The sequence below is a fragment of the Suricata suricatta genome, chromosome 15 (genome assembly GCF_006229205.1).
Source record: "Suricata suricatta isolate VVHF042 chromosome 15, meerkat_22Aug2017_6uvM2_HiC, whole genome shotgun sequence".
Classification (NCBI taxonomy): Eukaryota; Metazoa; Chordata; class Mammalia; order Carnivora; family Herpestidae; genus Suricata; species Suricata suricatta.
In genome coordinates, this window is record NC_043714.1 from 13102208 (window position 1) to 13125118 (window position 22911).

The 22911-nt window shown below is 36.4% G+C and overlaps 1 protein-coding gene across 9 annotated transcripts in view; it reads left to right on the forward strand.

Moving 5' to 3' along the window:
• Window positions 1-177: 177 nt before the first annotated feature.
• The window catches only part of YTHDF3 (YTH N6-methyladenosine RNA binding protein 3), a 35816-nt gene continuing 13082 nt past the window's right edge, over window positions 178-22911 (forward strand). The window contains exons 1-6 of one of the 9 annotated variants that reach the window (XM_029923161.1): window positions 178-305; window positions 744-1723; window positions 2036-2179; window positions 3578-3723; window positions 6008-6093; window positions 15092-16690. In XM_029923161.1, coding sequence (XP_029779021.1) covers window positions 3666-3723; window positions 6008-6093; window positions 15092-16690 — 1743 coding nt within the window. In that variant the 5' untranslated portion in view covers window positions 178-305; window positions 744-1723; window positions 2036-2179; window positions 3578-3665. The other 8 variants (XM_029923159.1, XM_029923162.1, XM_029923163.1 and 5 more) reach the window with 8 other exon arrangements.

Sequence of the window (22911 nt, forward strand, 5' to 3'; positions counted from 1 at the left end):
GGAGCGAGCGCTCCCGGGGCCTGGGGGCGCATCCGAGGGCGGCGGGCGCGGGGCTGGGGCCTGGCGGGCTCCGGGGGACGGATCCTGAGCGGCGGGCAGGAGGTTGAAAGCCCGGGGGCGGCTCGGAAATTGGAGGCTATGGAGGATGTGGTGGGGTTTACTCCTACGCGGATCGTTGAAAATAACTTGTCTTTGATAAGGTCTTTGATTAACACACTTTCCCTCTCTCCTGTTTTCTTTTTTCCTTCCCATTGTCACACCTTTTCGTCTTGCTGTGCAGAGACCTAAAGGGCAAGGAAATAAAGGTGAGTTTGAATATTTTTATCTTAATTCTTCATGGTGGTCCGATGCCCCCTACGAACTTTGAGAGAGCCTTTCCGCACCAAGTTTTTTTGGTTGGTTGGTTTTGAAAGGTACGTTTAGAGAAATATCCAGCACGGCTAACACGGCGAAACGTTGTCCCAAACTTCCGTAGTTCCCTGCTTTGAAGCCACTTTTGTAGAAACCAGAGTGGCACAAGGAACAGTGTTCTTCGTTGTGTCTCAGTTAAGGAGGTCTTAGGAATGTGGTGACATTTCTTTAATTTTGCAACTTATCTGCATTATGTAACTTCTGCCACCAAAATTCCTACAGATGTGTGCAGATAAGTGGACATTTTGTTTTACATTGCTAGGTCACACTCGAGAGTGCAACTCAAGTTGTATCCCGTGTCACAGCAGTGACAATTGTTCTGTGAATCACAGGTTCTACTGAAGTCCCTTGCAATTAGGCAGTAACACCAGAGAGACCATCTGAGCACGCGTTCCTCTTGCTGTGCAGCCCTGGTTGCAAGGTGTCACTCAAGCTGGTGTCTCAGAAAGGACTGGGAAGGAAATAATTTGTGAGGTTTCTGCTACGGTTATATGATTTATTTTTTTAAAAAAAAGTACTGTTGAAAGTAAGGCCTTTTTAAAAAATAAGTGTATTTTATGCCTATTGAAGTGGAAAATAGTCAAGTGACTGAAACATTATGACATTAATCACGTGACATTAGTAAGTATAGAATAACTGCTTTCTTGGGATGGTGCCAGTTAACATTACAGTGAATTATATATTTATAATATTTTGTAATAGGGCTTAAATCAGACCAAATAGAATTATGCTTCCTGTTTCTTATTTCAGTAGTAAGGTATTACCTAGAAAATAAGATGTACAGTAAGTAGCTTTTTAGATGTAAGTTAACAGTCTTTATTGGTGTTCTTTATAATCTTAGGTTGCAAATTCGAAAAGCATAGGTTTTGAGTGCTCAGATAGGTCAGTTAATTTTCTTTGAGTTGTAGTGCGCTTTATTTGTGAATACCAGAGAGATGGCCCTGTATCAGATACCATAAATCTATTGTTTGTTTTGATTAAAGGTGTATTTTGTGGAGTATGTATACATTAAATTTCAGCTTTTAAGTTTTAGAGTTAAAATTTTAATTTTAGGATTATTTTCTATAAGCATAAACTTCAATTTGATATTGTTTATTTTAAATGTTTTTAAATATCTGTAAATTTGAAAAGAATGATCCATTAATTTTTTTCTTTTTGCTAGTCTGCTTATGAGGAAGTATATAGACTTGGAGATACATGAAATCTGTGGTCATTATTGCCTAGCATAAATTATTTTATCCTAGATCTGTGGGGAGGTGGCACTTTGCAAGGCTATTTGAAATACTAAGTGTTTTGTGTTACCTGCTTTAAGGTAAGTATGCAACTTCAATGAAGTACATATTTGTTTGACAAAAAAAAAAAAAGCACCTACAGCATTGTAAGCCATTACTGAATTAATTTGTGATGGTCATTTCACTGAGGTGATATCTTTGACATTATAGTTATAAATTACCTATGACACGATTGCATATCGACTATAAATATTTTTTGGTCATTAAAATTTTTTTGATCCATCAGGGTAACCTTTTTTCGATGTATTTAGATACACACAAAGTATTTACTTGGATAGCTCTTTATTCCAAGAAATTTCCTTTCTTTCCCGCCCTTATTGTTCCGTTCATAGTTTTGTCCATGGATAGAAGGATGGCCTGAGATCGCTAGGAGACCTGTGTTCTAATAAATACTTCCTGTGGCTACTGATTTGCCAAGTGAGCTTGAACACCTTGCACCTTTTGGTCAGAATTTCCTCTCTATCTATAAAACGAAGGTGATAATTGTAGCTGTAAATCCTGTTGTATGTTATGAGGAGTCCACTGCTCTGGTAGCCATTTTGTTTGCTGGATTTATTTTCACCTGCCTCACCTCATCTATTTTTAAGGTGCAGGGAGACTTTTTCTAAGACATGGCAGGAGGGAAAAACTCTACTGGCCTAAAAGTATTGGTAGTCATTTAAGATGCTTTAAAATAGTACATGCTGCAAGTGCACAAATACACATGCACATCACTTGTATTTTTGTGCCCCTGCAGGGAGAATGACAAGGCGAAGGGAGCGCCTCCAGGGAACTGATTCGAGTAGCTATGTGTGTGTTTGAGGAAGAACTCCGAGCTCTAGCTGACTTGCCTTTCAAGCTAGTGAAAGTGTCTTACAGTTGTTCTGTTTACTTTTGTGAAGCAGAAAGCAAAGTTATTTTTCTAGAGCTACACCCTGAGTGCTCTAAGAATATGAGTACTAAACTTGAATCCAGAACTTCTCAGACATGAAAAATACATGTTGCCGAGGAGTTGTCAGAGTTCGGAAAGCATGAACCTTTTCAGTTGACTTAATATAATTTCAGAGATGCTGTATTTCTTTTCTGAATTATCTTCGTTTGACAGTGTTAGCCTCACACCTGTCTTCAGTGTTTTTTGGTTTTGTAAGGTTTTTTTCCCTGCATAACCTTAAAGATTTAAGTGCACTAACAGCTAAAATTTGAAAGGACGTTTGTATCAATCTCTTTGTAAAGCAAAAATGCTTTCATAGTATAAGTAGTAATTCTGGGTTTACTTTTTTCGTGAGTTTGAGTTCTTTTTAGTTCAAAGATTTTCCTCATATTAAATATTAAAACTCTTTTATTATCCTTGGTGAGGGTAGTACTGAAGCTTAGTTGAAATTTAAGGCTAATTAACTATTGGTCCTTTATTTATTTTTATTGGTCCATAATTTAAAACTGATTTTATGTCACTATTACTTATTAATAAGTAGAAGTTTTGCTTGCTAGAATAAGAGGGAACCTCTCCTTTTCCCACAGGCACCACAGATCAAAGTGTCAGTTCCCATACTCCTAGGAGTCTTGCTACCAACTTTCTCCTGTGCCTTAAGTGTATAAATAGACAAATTCATAGAAAGGAATTTATCTTTTCCCTCCTCTCTCCCCCCATCCCTTTGCAGCAGAGGGACAGAATTGTTTGGTACAACTGCAGTTTAAAAGAATTAGGTCCAATTTGGCTATTATTTATTGTTTCAGAAAAGTAGTAGAAAATGCAGTATTTTGTGTCCTCTCCTCACATTCCCCTGGAAATTATTGCAAAGCACTTTATTGTCATTTTAGGCTTCATTTTATTATTAATCCTCAAAACATTCCTGTAAGGAGATAGCGGGTATATGGTATTGTCGCTGTTTTTGTAGGTGGGGAAACATGATGCACAGATCTGTTGACTTTCCTAACTTGATGTAGTCAGGACCCGAGCAAAGAATCACCTGGCTCCTAAGGCCCATGTTCTATCTTGATTTGACTCTGCTTCATAGAGCAGAGGAAACAGGCGAAGAATCATGTAAGTCACCCGTTCTTTTTTCCCTGAAGAACTTGTACAGACTATGGGACCGGCTTGGATTTCTTTACTATTTAATGGCTTTCAGTCTCCAAGGCATTAGTTTGTCATTAAGTATTGTTCAAAAACTAAAGTCTTTAAGACAGCTGAATTTCTTAAGGAAAGGTATGCTTTTGAAACTCCAGGGCTGGCTTATTCAGATTCTAATTTAATGCAGATCGCTTGTCAGTATTTGGGAAGTACTTTTGATTAAATATTTTTTCCTTAGATTGACATACTCCTTCAATAATCTTTTAGAACTTTTTGACATAACTCATATGCATCACTTTTGTACAGACTGTAGACTGTATATTTACTTAGTACGTGAGAATATTTTGTTCTTAGTCTCAGTGTCTTAGTATTAAAAGAGAAAGAACAGAGGAAATGAGTAAGAATAGCGCTGATACACATTTAGATGTATTTTAAGTAGGTACTTTTTTTTTTTTTTACTGTAGTAGCAGTATGGACTAAATTTCTGAGAATCTAATGAATATAAGAAATAGTTGTACTTTTGAAATGGGTAACTGTGTCAGATGATGGTATGTACTAGTGTATAGTCCAGTAGTATAGTGAAGATTTTTTTTCAAGAGATAGACCATGCATAACCACCTTTGATGAAAGGATGGTAAAGGAGCAGCTGTGTTAGAATCTCATGGGCTGAAATGATTAGTCCACCAGAAATAACCTAAGGTTCCTCCTCTTTATTTTTGTTTCTAGTGGCTATTACATACTTAAATTTTAGGGAGCACGTTTAATTCACCCCTGGCTCAAATGCAATCCTTACCAAATACAGTTAAACCAGCCCTGTGAGCCAAGATCAAGGTGACCTTCATGTTGCTCTTTTGATATTTGAGGGCAATGTAGTATCATAAGAGGTCTACTTTGAAGGCTTCACAGAGTAGTATTTCTTTGAGTGATCATCGCTCCTCAGTGGGTGCCAAAGAACTAAGGTATTTCACCTATCTTTGCTCCCATGCCACTGCCAGCTTGTAATGTGACATTTTTGGTTATCTAAACTGTTTGGGGAAAATTAGGGTAAATCAAAATGTAATGATGCTGTAGAGAAACACACAACTTAAATCCATACCCCCAGCCTTAATTTTTAACACTTTGTGACACTGCATTTTTAAGCAAAAAATTTTCACATACTGCAGGGGTTTTTTTGTTGTTGTTTCTAAGGGATTAGTCAACATCCATTAGAAACCTTCAGCTTTTTTCATCTCCTGTGTTTCAGAAGTAGAATAGTGTATTTAGACAGTTTCATCCTATCAGATTTTAGTCTTGTAAAACTTCTGTTTATGTGGTCCTAAAGTAATTTTTACTCTTACTTGGATCTTGTAATATTTTATGTCAAATAATGTCCAAGATTATTGAATGCTGTCATTGAATCCTCAGATGAATGAGGTAGGTACTAATAATAACCTCCTTGAATAGAGAAATAGAATTAGAGAGGCTGAGTCACTAACCAGATATCATTCAGCTTCTCAGTGTTAGATTTGGGATTTGATCCCACGACCTTCTAGTCTGTGCTCAAAAGCACTCTGAGACAGCATTCAGAGAATAACAATTTTATAGAGCATTTTTGGAAATGATCTCTAAACAAATAAAGCATAAGCTATTCTCTGGTTTTCCTATGTGTTGGAAGAACAACCATGGTTCTCTTCAGTGATTTAACTTTATTTGTGCTTCCAAGTGAAAGTCTTTATAATGTTTTGGTTTAGAATTAGGACCCTTTTTTTTTTTTTAGATTTTTTATAATTTATTCATTGTGATAACTGCTTCAGTGAATTTTAGCCACTTTCTTTAAGACATTTACTCTGACTTCAGTTACCAAGGAAAGTTATTTCATTCTTTTTTGGCTTTCATTGGACTAAGTAATATAAGGATTTAACAAGGTAGAGAATATTCAGGATTCTATTATCTACAGCACTATTTGATTTGATTTTAGATTCAAATAAACAATTTAATTGTCTACTATCATGTTGAAATTGGTTTACATTATTTTTTTGGTAATGGAAAATGTACATAGTCTACGTAATCTTGGGTATACACAAGCTTTTGTAAGTTTTTGGTGACATATAAATATTTGTATCTAAATTAGGTTAAATTTTCTAAGAGGATTTTTTAATGAAAAGAACAACTCAGGATAACTTTTTCTGAGTTGGTTGAAAAATACTGAAGATTTTAGGTTATTCTGTCAGTCTCGTAAAGATAATTACCACACATCTAATATAAACATATTTTTTAGTTTCAGTACAAAACGGTTCGATTCATCAAAAAGATGCTGTAAATGATGATGATTTTGAGCCATACTTAAGTAGCCAGACAAATCAGGTAAGTCTGACAGTCCCATATTTAGGAAATTAAACTTACATTAGTATTAATTGGTTTTTCAAATAGATGTCTTAATTGAATGAGGTTAACCATAACATGTATTAATCTAGTGTGCCTGCGTAATAGTGAAAAGCACTTGCAGCTTTATGGTCCTGGAGAATTCATTAGAAATTCTATGGCTGAAACGAGAGCGTGAAATACAAAGATTTGAAGGTGGACAAAAGTTGTATGCAGTATGGTTAGATTTCTTTTTCAACGTTGAGAGAATTTGACCTTTTAATGTTGCTGCCATATCTTTATGGTCAAAGCAAATTACCAGATTTAATGAGCTACACATTTGTGGGAAAGGACTAGTTTATACCTGAAACTTTTGGTTAAATATTCTGTTTTCTTTTCCAATTTGAGTTTCATTGGTAATTAAAATTTTAATACAACTAGGTAACGTAGGGGATAGAAGACTTTATAAACATGCGTGCCTTCTATACTGTAGGCTTGGAGAATTTCATAAAATCAAATGGTGACTCTTGAGGCTCTTTTGTGTTTGGATTTTTCACAAATAATTTTGTGAATTTGTGTACAGGTATAATTTGATTTCAGCATTGAAAAATGAGTATTCTTTGGTGTCTTTGGTTTCTATATACCATTTCTGCATCCATTTGTTTATTAAAATGTCATCACTATCAATGCATTTAAAAAATAAACTTTGTTAACTAGTTTCTTGAAAGAATATTCTGGAATGAAAACTGCTTTTGTTGTTCTGCTTTAAAAAAGTAGATGAAAAATGTACCTTGAAATCTTAATCTCTAGATTTTGCTTACATTGTAAAAGAACAAGGAACCAAATATTATTGCAGACCTTTATAGTTATAGGGAAAATTTGAAAAGAGGTAGTTACCAATTTATGGTGTGTGTAGGATTGTCTTCAGGACTGGAGAGCCGTGGGTATGTTCAGCCTGATCTGCCTCTTGGTCATTTCTTGTTAGCCACCCCCTCCTATCTGTTGATCTACATTCCTAGCTTATGTTGAGAGGGAATAAACAAACGAGAAAGAATAAAAATGGGTGATAAAATCTATGAAAGTTTGGCTGCTCATAAAAGAATGAAAAAATTCATTTCATACTTAACTAATCTAACTTTCTGATCTCAATAACAGATTTACTTTCCACCTGAAGGTTGTGAAAGAATGTATCACTGGAAAATAGAGGAAGATCATTGTTTTGAATTGTAGTGCGAGTTTAAAAGAAATATACAATATTCTATTCTATTTGGGCCCATACAGTAATCTCAGCTAACATCTCTTACGGCAGTGTGCCCAACTGTTTTTGAGTTTGCCAACTTATTTTGAGAAAATCTGATACTATGAAGTATAGTAGATATTTTCTCAAAAAGGCCTTCGTGATCAGATGAGTTTGGGATATTGTTTTGAATTTAAATATTTGAATTTTTTGCTACTTGATTTTGTACTCAATTATAATAAAATGATTTCTAAGACAAGGATATAGTTATGAAGATCCTCTGACTTGTTCAATCTCTCTCTTTTCAAGGAATTTTAATGGAATTTAAATGTTTGAGAATTGCAACGAGTAAGACTTCTTTTGTTTTATTTGGTAACAGACATTGTTTAATTTATTTGTCACGGGCTTAGAGGATGGGTTTTCCGGCATTCCACAGAGGTGCTTCAGGTCTGCCTAGGGAAAGCCTGGGGAGGGTACCCTTGATCCCACCTGGGCAGCAACTGGAGCTGTGCCCTTCTTTTTGTCTGTTTTATGTATTGGAATTCTGCCTAAAATTGCACTTGTAAAAAAAAAAAGAACCTTCAAAGTTTCAGAAAACAATGATTTTTTTTAAGAATTAAAGGCATTTATTTAGTGAACCCAATTTTTAATTTGTTTCATAACTCATAAGAATTTCCCTATGTTGGGACAAAAATATCTATAAAAGATTTGTTTTAATGTGGTGCTTACATAGAAGGTTTATGCTTTGTATTAAATCGTTATTATAATTTGAATGTATATTCATATGCCGTTTAAAGAGAAGCTTTAAGATTTGATGCCAGTAAGGTTATATTATCCTCCCTCTCCTAGTCAGTACTAATGAACAGGTTTTAGCAATTATGTTTCTATAATACTAAAAATAATGATCTGTAATCAGGGCATACATTTACCTTTTAAAGAATGCTAACACTGGAATATTGAAAACTGGGTTTATTAGAGATAAAAATGGAAAATTATCTGAAATCTTAGGAGCTACAAGATTTTAATCTTAGTAGTATAAGAATTTAAGTTACTCATAATAACACCTAGGTAAAAGGAAATTTTTTCAAATTGACCTTTTAAAGCAGGATAATAAAAACTGGAATTATTGGTAAAATATCTCAAGTAATTATTTACAGATTGAAGTTATGCAAGCATTTATATTTCCTTGTACTGATCTAGCTGAATAATTGTTTAAAAATTTTTGCAGTTAGATATGTAATATGTCTTAAATTAATCCCTTCACCTGACTATAATATTATAATATTGTAAGTAACAAAAATGAATCTTTTGTATAGAAAAGTGGAAAATGTTTTTGGCTAATGATTTAAATTGTTTTGTATACTTAGATCTAATTCATATCAAACCTAGGGATACACAGTTGTTGGCCTTTTGTGTTAGACTATTCTGTTTTCTAGTGCTCAGTTTCTTAAGGGATAATTTTTATAGTAATTTAGAAAGTAAATGTTTGTCCTTCAGGTCTTAAAATTAGTATTCTAAAGTTCCTCAGAATAATCTGATGACTAAGTTGATTGGAAAATTCAGGTTTAACTGGTTTTGTTAAAGATGCCACGGAATTTATGCATACAAATTTGAAGAATAAATTGGAGAAATGAAGTTTGAGTTTGTCTGCTTGTATATGTGGGGAAGTAAATTCCTAACAAGGTTTCTCAGAGAAGTGGCATGGAGAGTGAGAAAGTAAAAAATAGTTTGAATTTTGTTATATTCTGTCCCTGCCATCACTGCCCTTAAAGTCTTCATTATCTTTGCCTGTTGGAATGATTTTCTAACTAGTAATTCTGTGTTGCCACTCAGCAGTCCTCTTAAAGTCCACGCCTGACTGTGTCTCTGCCATGGTAAAGAGGAGCCGCAGCTTCACAACAGTGGCCATGGTTATCATATGAATGGCCTTAAAATTGCTCCGTTTCCCTCCCTGTCTCATCTTTGGTCAACTTTTCCCATCTAATTTGCTTGGGGAAATAAGACTCATTATTTTCTGAAAAAATAAATATTTTCTGAATATCTTCTTCATGATTTATTTTTGTATTTGTATATATGAGTTATACACAGACATAACCCAGATTCATGTTATCCCTTCAAGAATTCTTTTCTCATTCCCCCAGAAAGTTTTGCTTTGTTTGTACTTCCATTACAGCACCTATCAAGTTGCAGGGTATATGTGTCTTCCCCACTAGACCTGGGAAGTGGTCCAGGCTAGAGACATGTTCATCTTTTCGTCTCCAGTGACGGGCATTGTATCTAGCACATAGTAGACATTTCATAAGTATTGAGTGAATGGATTGGATTATCTGCTAGAATTAAGGAACGAAGAATTACAGCTGATGAAATGTTTAGGTTAACTGGGTACCATGTATAATACATTTTTTGTGGCATCCTAATGTTTAGGTAAGTGTAAAGTATATTTTTTGAAAAGCACAATATTTTTTAAAGTATTAGGAGAAAATACACATAAGCATTAAAAGCATGCCAAACTTTATTTTTTAATGTGTATTTTGAGAACGAGTGAGTGGGAAGTGGGGGGCAGACAGAGGGAGAGAGAATCTCAAGCAGGTTCCATACTCATGACCCTTGAGGGCATGACCTGAGTGGAAATCAAGAGTCAGACGCTTAGCCAGCAGAGCCACCCAGGGGCCCCTTCGCTTAACTTTTTAATTGAGAAGTGATTTCTGGAGTTTGAAGTATCTCAGGTCCTTCATGGAGAACAGTTTTTATTTTTCTTTTTACAGAAGTACTTTTATTGGTGAATTGTGCCTTTTCCATTTTAATTGAACTTATGAGATATTTATATATCTTCTTTCTTGAAAGGAAAGTTCAACTGGATCTTCAGTTGCTATAAGTGAAAGACCAGTTATAATCAAGTTGTATTAAAATGTCTCAAGTCAGCAGGAATCAGGAATTTGTTCAAATTTTCTTTGAGATACCAGAAAACCAATTGATCTATTTCATAAGGCTAAGGAATAATAATTAGAAATGATTTAAAAATTTTAAGGAAGATCTTTTAATCTTTTCTGTATTTTATTTTTCAAATTAAAAAAAAAAACCAAAGGTAAAAGACCCCATACTTTATTTCCATATAACCTATTGTAGTTGATAAAATAGATTTTAAAATTCTTTACAATTGATAAAACCAGCAGGTATTACCCCCATTTCATCAACAAAGAGTCAGGGTTAGAGAAATTACATGATCTGAGAGTCACTGACATAGAAAGTAGAAGATTAAAAGCCCTGAGTCTGCATCCTTGGCTAACATCACAATACCAGCTTTTCATACTGTTAAGAGATGGACTAGGTCTGAAATGATACCATGTGTTTGGTGATTTATTTACATCTTAAAGGGGTAAGTTAAGTTGTAGTAACAAATATAACTATTGTTGATTGAATAATGTGTTTTAGACATTGTATCTTAATTTATTTTTAAGAGATGAGAAAATAATTCAGAGTTTAAGTAACTTGGCTACTTTCACATGGCTGATAAGTACCTGGGCTGTGATTAGAGTTCAGATACCTCCTGGCTTCACTTCAACCTCAGGTTAAATGGCCTCCCCAGATCGTGTGTCTAAGTTTATGCTGTGGGTAAAGGGTCTGGGGATCTCTTCTCTAAGTATGTTTCATTATATCCAGTGATTGTGCCATCATGTATATTGACATACTGTTATTTTCCCCTTTCCAAATAGTTTTTTGATTGTGAGGGAAACATCAAACATTTCACATCATTTGGTTTAAAGGTTGCATATCTTTATTAAAGAATATAATAAAATTTCACTATCACTGACTAATTTCCAAATTATAAATAAACTGTTAAAGTGATTATTTGAACTGTTAAGTTGATTATGTCTCGTTATAACCAGGTTTGAAGTAGAAGGTGAAAGTAAGTTTTGAGTTATTTTCCATCATCAGTAAGGGGAACTTTTGTTCCTGTTCACTACCAAGGTACATCCCTCTGATTGATATCCCACTTAGCTAGCAATTAAAAATTTATCTTAAATTTAGCAGAACATATTTTTCAATATTACTGTTGAAGCTCTACTAATTTGAAATGAGTTGACCATATCTTACTTTTAAACTCTGAAAGTTTCCCATAGTTTCCTTCTTAGTAGAACCCAAAATGAAGCCTTGCATTTAGGATCTGGTTAAGTACTTTCATGGAGCTAAAACTGCTGAAAGAATGGGAGAAGTAAATGCTTAGTATTGTTTGATAAACTGCAGAACACAGGCCACTTCACCCGGCTCGCTGAAGGGGTACAGGTCGTGGCCGTGACCCCTGACCGCTCTGTCCTCAGGTGCGGGACAGCGGTGTGTCTGCTTATTCGCCAGAGCTGTCTGTATGATGGCAGTCGTGACTAATGGAGCACATATTAAAGTAATTTAAACTTTCATTTTAACAAAGTCAGTAATTTAGGGATGAAATGGTAAAAATTATGATTAAAAAATAATGGAAAAGATCTCTAATAAAAGCCCCCACACCCAAAAAAGTTTGGGCCCGTTCCAGTCCCGCAGGTAACAGAGTTGGCAGTTTGCTTCCCCATTCACCGAAGAAAATTGGCTTTCTTTTTTTAGGAATTAGTACAGATAAGACAATCAGTTAAAACACGGTGGACAAATTATAGCCCAGTGGATCAGATCCACTCCGTGCTCTGTGTTCTTTGAAGAAAACCCCTAAGCTTGCAGCTTTTTAAAGGGTTGTTTAAAAAAAAAAAAAAAGGATGACAGTGTTGACACCGACTAGAGACTCTTTGGCCTATTTACTCTTTGGCCTTTGGTTTGCTAACCTCTGAATTACTGTGGTTACAGAGAAATAGAACTTGGTGTGTAACTGTGCAAAATTCCTCATCTGTGATGGTGAAATAAGAATATTCAACCTAAGTTAGAAGTGTAATTTTGCAAAAAAACTCGATTATGAAGAGTTAAACTTTAAAAACTTTCCACCTAGTCTGATTTTCCACTCCAGGTAAGGACTTCCTGAGTCCACATTTTAGTGCCAACATTCTAAATTAAAACTTTGAAACTGATTACCTTCCTATTCAGCACAGCTCTAGGATCCTTCCCTAATGTGGAATTTACTCACTTCCCAGTGCTCTATGTTTTTTTAACTGTAGGTTCTCTTTTATAATGAATGTATCCGTATTTTTCAGAGCAAGCATTCAGTAAGTGCTTAGGTGAAGTAAGTAATAAAGTAATAAATAAAAGGATAGTTTTAGTAACTTTAAACTGAAAAAAGATAATTTAAAAAATATTTTAATTTATTTTGTATGTTACATTGGCTGACCTGTTCATTTTTATTAAGCTTTTTGGAGTTTTATATTACAGGGGCGTCCTTGTCAATGTGAAGCCCTATGACTGCTTTTATTTTTAACAAATAATTTAGTGATCAGATTACACACACACACAAGTGTGTGTGATCTTCATGGCTGGTAAGTTTAATAATCACTACTGAGTTTTTCAAGAAGTTTTTCTTTGAAAACCGTTGTTGGTGATTTTGAGCTTTCCTCAAAATTTGTCTTGTATTAAACATAGCAGTATTTCCAGTATTGGTCTCTGTGATGATGCCGGTATTTTGTGGTTCCAAAGATGTTCTTCATTTCCTTCATGCTAATATTGGGAGCATTCTTTGAATATACTTTCAAATATAGTTAATAATTAGCTAATACAGTTGAAGAATATATTCAACTAAACTAGTAAGCAGTAACCCATTTATATCCAGTTTTGAATATAGTAAAGTACACTTATATCAAGTATATTTAAAAAGCCACTTTTTTCTTTAAATAGTACTAAGTGACAGAGTTGTTTTTTGTAAGACCAAGCATTGCTGGAAATATTCAGTAAATCTGTCATAATTAGTAATTTCAATGCAACCTTTATTTGTCTTGAGTTATTTTTTTAATGTTTATTTATTTTGAGAGAGAGAATGAGAACAGCAGGGGAGGGCAGAGAGAAGGAGAGAGGGAGAGAAAGAGTGAGAGAATCCCAAGCGGGCTCTGCGAGAGGGAGAGAAAGAGAGAGAATCCCAAGCAGGCTCTGCACTGTGAGTGCAGAACCTGATGCAGGGCTTGAACTCATGAACTGAGACCATGACCTGAGCAGAAATCCAGAGTCAGAAGCTTAACGAACTGAGCCACCCAGGCCCCCTTCTCTTATTTTTACATCAGTTTTCTTGGAATCATTGCAGAAGACAAATACTAAGTTAACTTTCTCATAGTGGACAATTTTAATAGCTGCAAGGTGTGTCACAAGTAACTTCATAATAAAATATGTCAGTTGTCAATGTTAGGCCTTTAAAAAACTTTCACAGGGATACGAGGTAGTATCTGTGATGTTACTGTCACATGCTTTTTTGAATGGAAGAGAATAACAGAAAGAAAAAAGTTAAATATTTTGCTCCCAGGAACTTCGAATAAGAATGCCTACATAAACTAAGTGAACAATCAGCCTTCAGAATGGTATTTACCCTTGCAAGGTGACTTCTAGTTTTCCTGACTAGATATGAGCTTAATTCTTGGATTCTGCTTAATTCTATACATTAAAGATCTGTTCATTGCTTTAAAATATCATACCTAAACCAAAGAGTGAAAATCTATTGTCAGACATGCTTTTGGTTTAAACCAGTTTCAAAATAAAACCTTAAAATATTTTTGTTTTTTACATTGGCTAGTAACAAATTTGAGGTTTTTTTCTTTAAATAGAATTTGGTGCTTTCTTTTTGGCAAATCACTGAATGATTAGTTAGTATTCAAAAGTTAACATTGATTTAATTGCAGTAATTCTGGAAAAAATTATAGGAACTCACTATTTCTAAATTAAAATTCTGATTAGGAAGGTGATAATTTATTGTGTAAGATTTGCAAGTAAGAGTATAAAAAGAGGCATCTATTATCTCACCAGTAGGAAACCATACTAAGGATTTTGTTTTGATTTTTTTTTTTTTTCAAAATGAGCAAGACAAAACAAAGAGGCAAGTTTGGAACATGCCATAGGTATAATCTTGTGTAAGCATTTCTTTTTTCTTTTTTTAAATTTTTAATGTTTATTTTTGAGAGACAGAGAGAGAGCACGAGCAGGGGAGGAGCATGGGTGGAGGGTGCACAGAATCCAAGGCAAGCTCTAGGCTCTGGGCTGTCAGCACTGAGTCCGATGTGGGGCTCAAACTCACAAACTGAGATCATGACCTGAACCGGCTGAAGTCAAATGCTTAACTGACTGAGCCACGCAGGCGATCCTTCTTTAATCTTTTCTTAATGAAAGTACAAAATGTAACTGCTAAATTGGATTCCATCATATAGATAGGTATACTAAAATTCCTCTATTATTTGGCATAGCCTCCAGATTTGTTTAATCTTTGCATATAAGTTTTTGGATACATCAGCTGTTTAAAATAAAGTTGGCTGTAAGTGATCAGTTTGTGTCTGCAGAGTTTATGAATCAGTTTTTGTAGAAATGATATTTTTAAGTTATGCTAGAGGATCTGACTTTTAGAAATAATCCCCATCCTACTTACCTCCTCCCCCTTCAAAAAACCCTGCGATTTTCTAAGAAATATTTTAAAATAAAAATATCAGTAAATTTTTGTCTTGGTAAAATTGGATTTGAAATTTTAATTTAATCTGGAACAGGTATATCTGCTTTTCATTTATTTCAAGCTATTTGATTTTAATCTTCGAGAATCCCCCCCTGCCCCGCCTCCGTCTTTAGAGGATCTTTCGCTCCTGATTATGATCTTTTGTTTTCCAGAGTAACAGCTATCCACCAATGTCAGATCCATACATGCCTAGTTACTATGCTCCATCCATTGGATTTCCATATTCTCTCGGGGAAGCAGCCTGGTCCACGGCGGGAGACCAACCTATGCCGTATCTGACGACCTATGGACAAATGAGCAATGGAGAACATCATTACATACCAGACGGGGTGTTTAGTCAACCTGGGGCATTAGGAAACACCCCTCCATTTCTTGGTCAACATGGATTTAACTTTTTTCCTGGTAATGCTGATTTCTCTACATGGGGGACAAGTGGGTCTCAGGGACAATCAACACAGAGTTCTGCTTACAGTAGCAGTTATGGCTATCCACCTAGTTCTCTTGGGAGAGCTATTACAGATGGACAAGCTGGATTTGGCAATGATACTTTGAGTAAGGTGCCTGGCATTAGCAGTATTGAGCAAGGCATGACTGGACTGAAAATTGGTGGTGACCTGACAGCTGCAGTGACAAAAACCGTAGGTACAGCCTTGAGCAGCAGTGGTATGACTAGCATTGCGACCAATAGTGTGCCCCCAGTCAGCAGCGCAGCGCCTAAGCCGACCTCCTGGGCTGCCATTGCCAGAAAGCCTGCCAAACCTCAACCGAAACTTAAACCCAAGGGCAATGTGGGAATTGGGGGTTCTGCTGTGCCACCACCTCCTATAAAACACAACATGAATATTGGAACTTGGGATGAAAAGGGGTCAGTGGTAAAGGCTCCACCAACCCAACCAGTTCTGCCTCCTCAAACTATAATCCAGCAGCCTCAGCCATTAATTCAACCACCAACATTGGTGCAAAGCCAACTGCCTCAACAGCAGCCTCAGCCACCACAACCACAGCAGCAACAAGGACCTCAACCACAGGCCCAGCCTCACCAAGTGCAGCCCCAACCGCAACAGCTGCAGACTCGCTGGGTAGCTCCTCGGAATAGGGGAGCTGGATTCAACCAGAACAATGGAGTGGGCGGTGAAAACTTTGGTTTAGGTGTTGTTCCTGTCAGTGCTTCACCTTCTAGTGCAGAAGTGCATCCAGTGCTGGAAAAGCTAAAGGCCATAAACAATTACAATCCCAAAGACTTTGACTGGAACCTGAAGAATGGACGTGTGTTTATAATTAAAAGCTATTCTGAGGATGACATACACCGTTCCATTAAGTACTCTATCTGGTGTAGTACTGAGCATGGTAATAAGCGTTTGGATGCAGCTTACCGTTCCCTGAATGGGAAAGGCCCACTCTATTTACTCTTCAGTGTGAATGGCAGTGGACATTTTTGTGGAGTGGCTGAAATGAAGTCTGTTGTGGACTATAATGCATATGCTGGTGTCTGGTCTCAGGATAAGTGGAAGGGCAAATTTGAAGTTAAATGGATCTTTGTCAAAGATGTTCCCAATAACCAATTACGGCATATTCGCTTAGAAAATAATGACAACAAACCAGTTACCAATTCAAGGGACACTCAAGAGGTTCCCCTAGAAAAAGCTAAGCAAGTGCTTAAAATAATTGCTACTTTCAAGCATACCACCTCAATCTTTGATGACTTTGCACATTATGAAAAGCGTCAAGAAGAGGAGGAAGCCATGCGTAGGGTAAGAGTACAGTGATTTTTGTGGGTAGGGTGTTTTTCTTGGGGTGGTATGTATGGATGGGTATTCTTTTTTATTTTTTTATTATTTTTTTGTTTTTTAAATGTTTATTTGTTTTTTGAGAGAGAGGGAGGGAAACAGAATCTGAAGCCGGCTTCGGGCTCTGAGCTGTCAGCACAGAGCCCGATGGAGGGGGCTCAAACCCATGAACTGTAAGATCCTGACCTGAGCCGAAGTCAGATGCTTAATTGACTGAGCCACCCAGGCTCCCCAGGATGCGTATTCTTTAATGCCTTTTAATGTTACATATTGAGTTTAGGAATGTTATTCTGAAGGAAACCAACCGGTTAGTTCAGGAAACAACTCTGCAGACTGCTGAGGGCCTCAGTGGCACATTGGAATTCTTTTCTCTTTTCTCCCAAGTGTCATCCTTACTCTGAATTTTCCTGTTCTTCATACTCAGGTGATAAAGATCATTGAGTTGTATATATCAAAGGCTAGTAAAGTTCTGCATTTGTAACTAAGCAGACTTAGGATCTGGTGAGGGACTCTATAATCAGTAATTTTAAACATTGGTTTTATGTAAAAATGTGGTTAGGATTTTGAAGCCGCTTATTTTTATTTTCTAAATTATTACTATTTTTACATTTATTTATTTTTGAGAGACAGAGAGCGTGAACAGGGGAGGGGCAGAGAGAGAAAGAGACACAGAATCTGAAGCAGGCTCCAGACTCTGAGCTAGTGGTCAGTGCAGAGCCTGATGTGGGGCTCGAACCCATGAACCATGAGACATGACCTGAACTGAAGTCGGATGCTCACCAACTGAGCCACCCAGGCACCCCATTGAAGCAACTTTTAAATAAATGTTTGAATATAATTTATTTTGTATTTGTGAGACAACAGATTTTTTTCCCTGAAACTCCTTCCTGAACCATTTTTTAAAATGTTTATTTATTTTGAGAGTGAGCTGGTGAGTGAGAAGAAGGGGAGAGAGAGAGAGAGAGAGAGAGAGAGAGAGAGAGAGAGAGAGAAAGAAAGAATCTCAAGCAGGCTCCACATGAGCGGCACAGAGCCTGATACGGGGCTCACATTCACCAACCAAGAGATCAGTCATGACCTGAGCCAAAATCAAGAGTTGGACCCTTACCCAACTGAGCCATCCAGGCACTTCATTCCTGAAACATTTTCATAATTTGTACACTTAAATTAAGCACTTGTACAGAGTATAGTAAGAATGTGACTTTAGGAAGGCAGTTTAGAGTTGGGAAGGCATGGATTTTGAGATTTTGATTGAAGAATTTGATTTCTTATTCTGTTATTGACCCTTTCTGAAACTTGTGAGACTTTCCTGAAGTTATGCACTGTTTTTGCTTGTATCATATAGGCCAGAATTTCATCCCAGGGCACACAGAGCAAGACAGCTGGGGAATGTTTTCTGTTCCAAACCACAGAAGAAATTTGGGGTTTTATTTTTAGGAGGGAAAGAGAATGGATGTAACAGACAACTAGCAGATTTTTCCATAGACAGTACATTCAAATTTCAAGTGCAGCAAGAATAAAGTTAGAAGCTTTTTTTTTTTTTTTAAATATTGATTAGGGAGAGAGCATGCAAGCAGGGGGCTGAGGGAGAGAGAGACAGAGTCTTAAGCATGGAGCCTGACGTGGGGCTCAGTCTCATGATCCTGGGATCATGACCTGGGCTGAAATCAAGAGTTGGATGCTCAACTGACAGAGCCGTCCAAGTGCCCCAAGTTAAGAAGCTCTTGTAATAAATTATATTGGTTACTATGGGAAGCTCTTATGTAGAAAATATCAGTAATTTGTTTCTATGTGTGAACTTAAATATCTGTGGCTTCTTAGTCTTTGCAGATAAAGGAACTTTTTCAGTGAACATTCCTCACTGGTGAATCATATTGAAATAATAATTCTAGAACAGTAGTTTGCAAACCTTAAGCCACTTAAATTATTGGGGTGCTTCTTGGAAATTTAAGATCTTGAGACCTACTATAGGAAAATCTGATATATGGATGGCCCTTGAACAAATGTGTAGGTCAGGGGTGCCACCCCCACACCCAGATGGTTGGAAATTTGTGTGTAACTTTTGACTCACCCAAAACTTAACCACCGATAGCCTACTGTTTACAGGAAGCCTTGCTGATAACATAAACAGTCAATTAGCACATATTTTGTATGTTACATGAATTATATACTGTGGTCTTAAAGTAAAATAGAGAAAAAACGGTATTAAGAAAATCATTAGGAAGATAAAGTACATTTACAGTGTTGTATTTAAGGGAAAATTCACTATATGTGAACTCACACAGCTTAAACCCATGTTATTTAGGGGACAGCTGTATTTCATAAGGGACCTGGTGGTGTACATTTTTAATAGGTACCTTAGATGATTCTGGTGCTAGTGGTTCCAGTTAAATGTGGGAGAACGAAGGGGAAAGGAAGTCAAAAGTAGCTTCTGAAGTTTTGACCTTAGCAGGTGAGTAAATGGCCATATTGTGACTGCCATTACAGATCAGTAGAACCGATTTGGGGTATGAACAGTAGGGTGCAGGTTTCCTTTGAGGAGGTGCTGATTTTAAGATATCTTTGAGAAGTGTGGACTGTGAAATCTGTGATTAAGCAGTTAGATATGGGAGTCACAAATTTGGGAGCTTTCTGTTCTTAAATAGTTGATTCCACATAAGTGGGATGAGGTTGCTCAGGGGAAAAAAGATGCCTGGCAAGGAAATATTTACCAATTTTTTTTTCTCTCCCACCACTGAGGAGCGGTCACCCTTTTATGTCCTTTACGTTTCTTCCCTCCCCCCTCTTAAAATTTAGTCCTAGTCTTATTATTGTTTTTTTATAGTTGTCTCAGGAATTAATTGTGACAGTTAACATATTGTGTTTTTAATCACGTATACCACAGTGATTTAAACTTAATTTTTAAACTTAAAAATTTTACATTCGAATTGTTTCATGGTTTACTGCCAGTCTTTTGATAATGTGTAACCCACCTTTGCCATGTTTATTTTGAATCTTTTTGTTGTTGTTCAATCTTATGTAACTTACTTGATCCCTTTTTTTGAGGTTTATTTATTTTGAGAGAGAGAGAGTGGGGGAGAGGCAGAGAAAGAGAGGGAAAGAGAGAATCCTAAGCAGGCTTCACACTGTCCCATGAACTGTGAGATCATGATCCGAGCTGAAACCAAGAGTTGGACCCTTAATGGACTGAGCTGCGCCGGCACCCCTTCCATACTCTTTTTAACTTATTTCCTTTTTTTAAAATTTACTTATAGTAAAATTACAAATTCCCTTTTGCTGCCTTCTTGTAGTCCAGTGCTTCCCTCCCCCTTTGATTATTCCATTCCCTGTCTCCATAAGGCTTTTTCCATAATGCCATATAAACAAAATGACATAGTATGTAATCTTTTAAGACTAGTTTCTTTCACTTAGCATGGTATCTTTGCAATATATCAATGTTGTTTTATGTATCAATTCTTTATTCTTTATAATTCCTAAGTACCGTACCATTGTGTGGATTTACCACAGTTTGTTTATCCATCCATCCTTTAAAGACTGAGTTGTTTCCAGTTTTTGGAGAACTTAAGTAAAGCTCTTATAACTTTGTGTACGTATCCTTTGTAAAAGTTTTTTTTAGGGGCATTTGGGTGGCTGAATCAGTTAAGGGTCTGACTCTTGATTTCTGCTCAGGTCATGATCTCAACGTTCCTGAGTTTGATGCATCGGGCTCCGGGCTGATAGCCTGGAGCCTGCTTGAGATTCTCTGTCTCCCTCTCTTTCTCTCTCCCCCTCACCTGCTCATGCGCGCTCTCTCTCTCTCTCTCTCTCTCTCTCTCTCTCTCTCTCTCTCTCTCTCAGAATAGATAAATATTAAAAAAGATAAAAGTTTAAAAAAAACTATACAGTATAATTCACTTTTTGAGGGAGTATAGTTTCATGAATTTTAACACATTTTTAGATTTGTATAACTACCACCCATGATCAGGATAGAGAAGAATTTCATCATCCTGGGAAAATTATCTTGTACTATCCTTTTCTATTAACATTCTTGCCCCATATCTAACTTCTGGCAACTATGATTTGGACTCAGTATAGTTCTTTTCTTTTTATATTGAAGTATAGGTGACATACAGTATTATTTTCAGATGTACAACTTAGTGTTTCAACATTTATATACATTGCAGAATGCTCACCACTGTAAGTATAGTTACTGTCTGTCACCATACAAAGTTATTACAGTGTTCACTATTGTTCTGTACTTACTGTATAATGGGAAGTTTGTACCTCTAATCCTCTTCAGCTCTTGCACCCATCCCCACCCTCCCAACCTCCGCTCTTGTCTTGTTGAGTTTTAGATTCCACATATAAGTGAAATCACAAGTTATTTGTCTTTCTCTGACTTAATTCACATAACATAATACCTTCTAGGTTCATCCATGTTATCACATATGGCAAAAAAATTTTTTTATGGCTAAGTAATGTCCCATTGTGTGTGTATGTGTGTGTATATATATATATATATACATACACACACCACATCTTCCTTCATTCATCCATTGATGGATACTTGCATTGCTTGCATATTTTACCATTATAAATATTGCAGCAGTAAACCTAGGGCTCTATGTATATTTTTAAATTAGTGGTTTTGTTTTCTCTGGGTAAATACCCAGAAGTGAAATTACTAGGTTGTATGGTATTTCTATTTTTAATTTTTTGCAGCACCTCCATACTGTTTTCCACAGCGGCTACACCAGTTCTCACTCGCACAAACACTGCGTGATGGCTCCCTTTTCTCTGCCCGTTGCCAGTACTGGTTATTTCTTGTTTTGATCCTAGCCATTCTGACAGGTGTGAGGTGAGATTTCATTGTGGTTTTGATTTGCATTTCCCTACTGATTAGTGATATTGATCATGTTTTCTTTGTCTGTTAGCCATCTGTTTTTGGAAAAATGTCCATTCAGGTCCTTAACTCCTTATTGGATATGTCATTTGTAAATCTCTTTTCCCATTCAGTAGACTGCATTTTAGTTTGTTGATGACTTCCTTCACTGTGCAGAAGCTTTTGAGTTGGATTCATTACAGTTTTGTTAGTAGCCTCTTCTGTGAAACGATACTTTAAGACTCATTTTGACTTTTTTCTGTCATCATTGAACTTGGAAGAGGATCATCCAGGTCGGGTATTTGCTCCAAAACCGGGTTGTTTTTGTTGTTTTTTTCCTTTCTTTTTTTTTAATGTTTAGTGTTGGTTTCACATTCTCTTCCTGCTGCAAATGTGGGGATGAGAGACTCCTGTTGATTGTTAACTTTACCAGTCAGCTGATTCATCAGCCTGTGAAGAGTAAGAAGGGAGAGCCAGTACAATGGATATGCTAGTGGGTGAAATTTAACTTTCCTTCGAGTTTGAAACAACCATGCTGGGAAACTGTTTTCCCTGTTTATTAACTGTATTGCATTTGGGATATCACATGTCCTTGCCCAGTTTTCTTCCTACTGCTGTTCTCCCTTGTCCAGGAAGATTGTATAGATTTTCATGTGTAGATTTTCTCTTAGATAAGCTTGTGCTTGCACTTCAGCTGTCCAGCATAACTGCTTTTAAATACTCTTGGCAACTCAGTCATAAAAGATGTATTCCCTCTCTGTTGTAGGTCCTCCTAGGCTCCATCAAAAAGGACAGATTGGTGGTGTTTTGTTAGAATTTTTTTTTTACTTGTTACACCTTTTTTCTTTTTTAAAGAAAAGGATTTGCAAGTCATTGTTTAGTGTTCTCTTTTAACATGACCCTATCTGTCTTGTATTTTGCTGAAATTCTTCAAAGCTTCTGATATGTGGAGATCACATTTTCCCAGATGCAAATTCTTCTGTCTTTGGGTAAAGTAGGATTTGTTAAGGCACATAATAGAACTAATTATAAAAGAAAAGGTTGATAAAATTTGACCAGTTTAAAATCTGTTCATCAAGGGGCTCACCAGTTGAGCACATGTGGTTCTTGATGTCAGGGTCATGAGTTCAGGCCTCACGTTGAGCATGGAGTCTACTTAAAAAAAAATCTGTTCATCAAAAGATGCTTTAAAGAGGATAGAGGCCCTAGGAGAAATTTGGACATAAATGACCAAAGATTAGTATCAAGAATGTAGAATGTAGAAAGAACTCCTGTGAATCAGTTTAAGAAAAAAAGATGAACCCAGTTGAAAAATGAGCAAAAG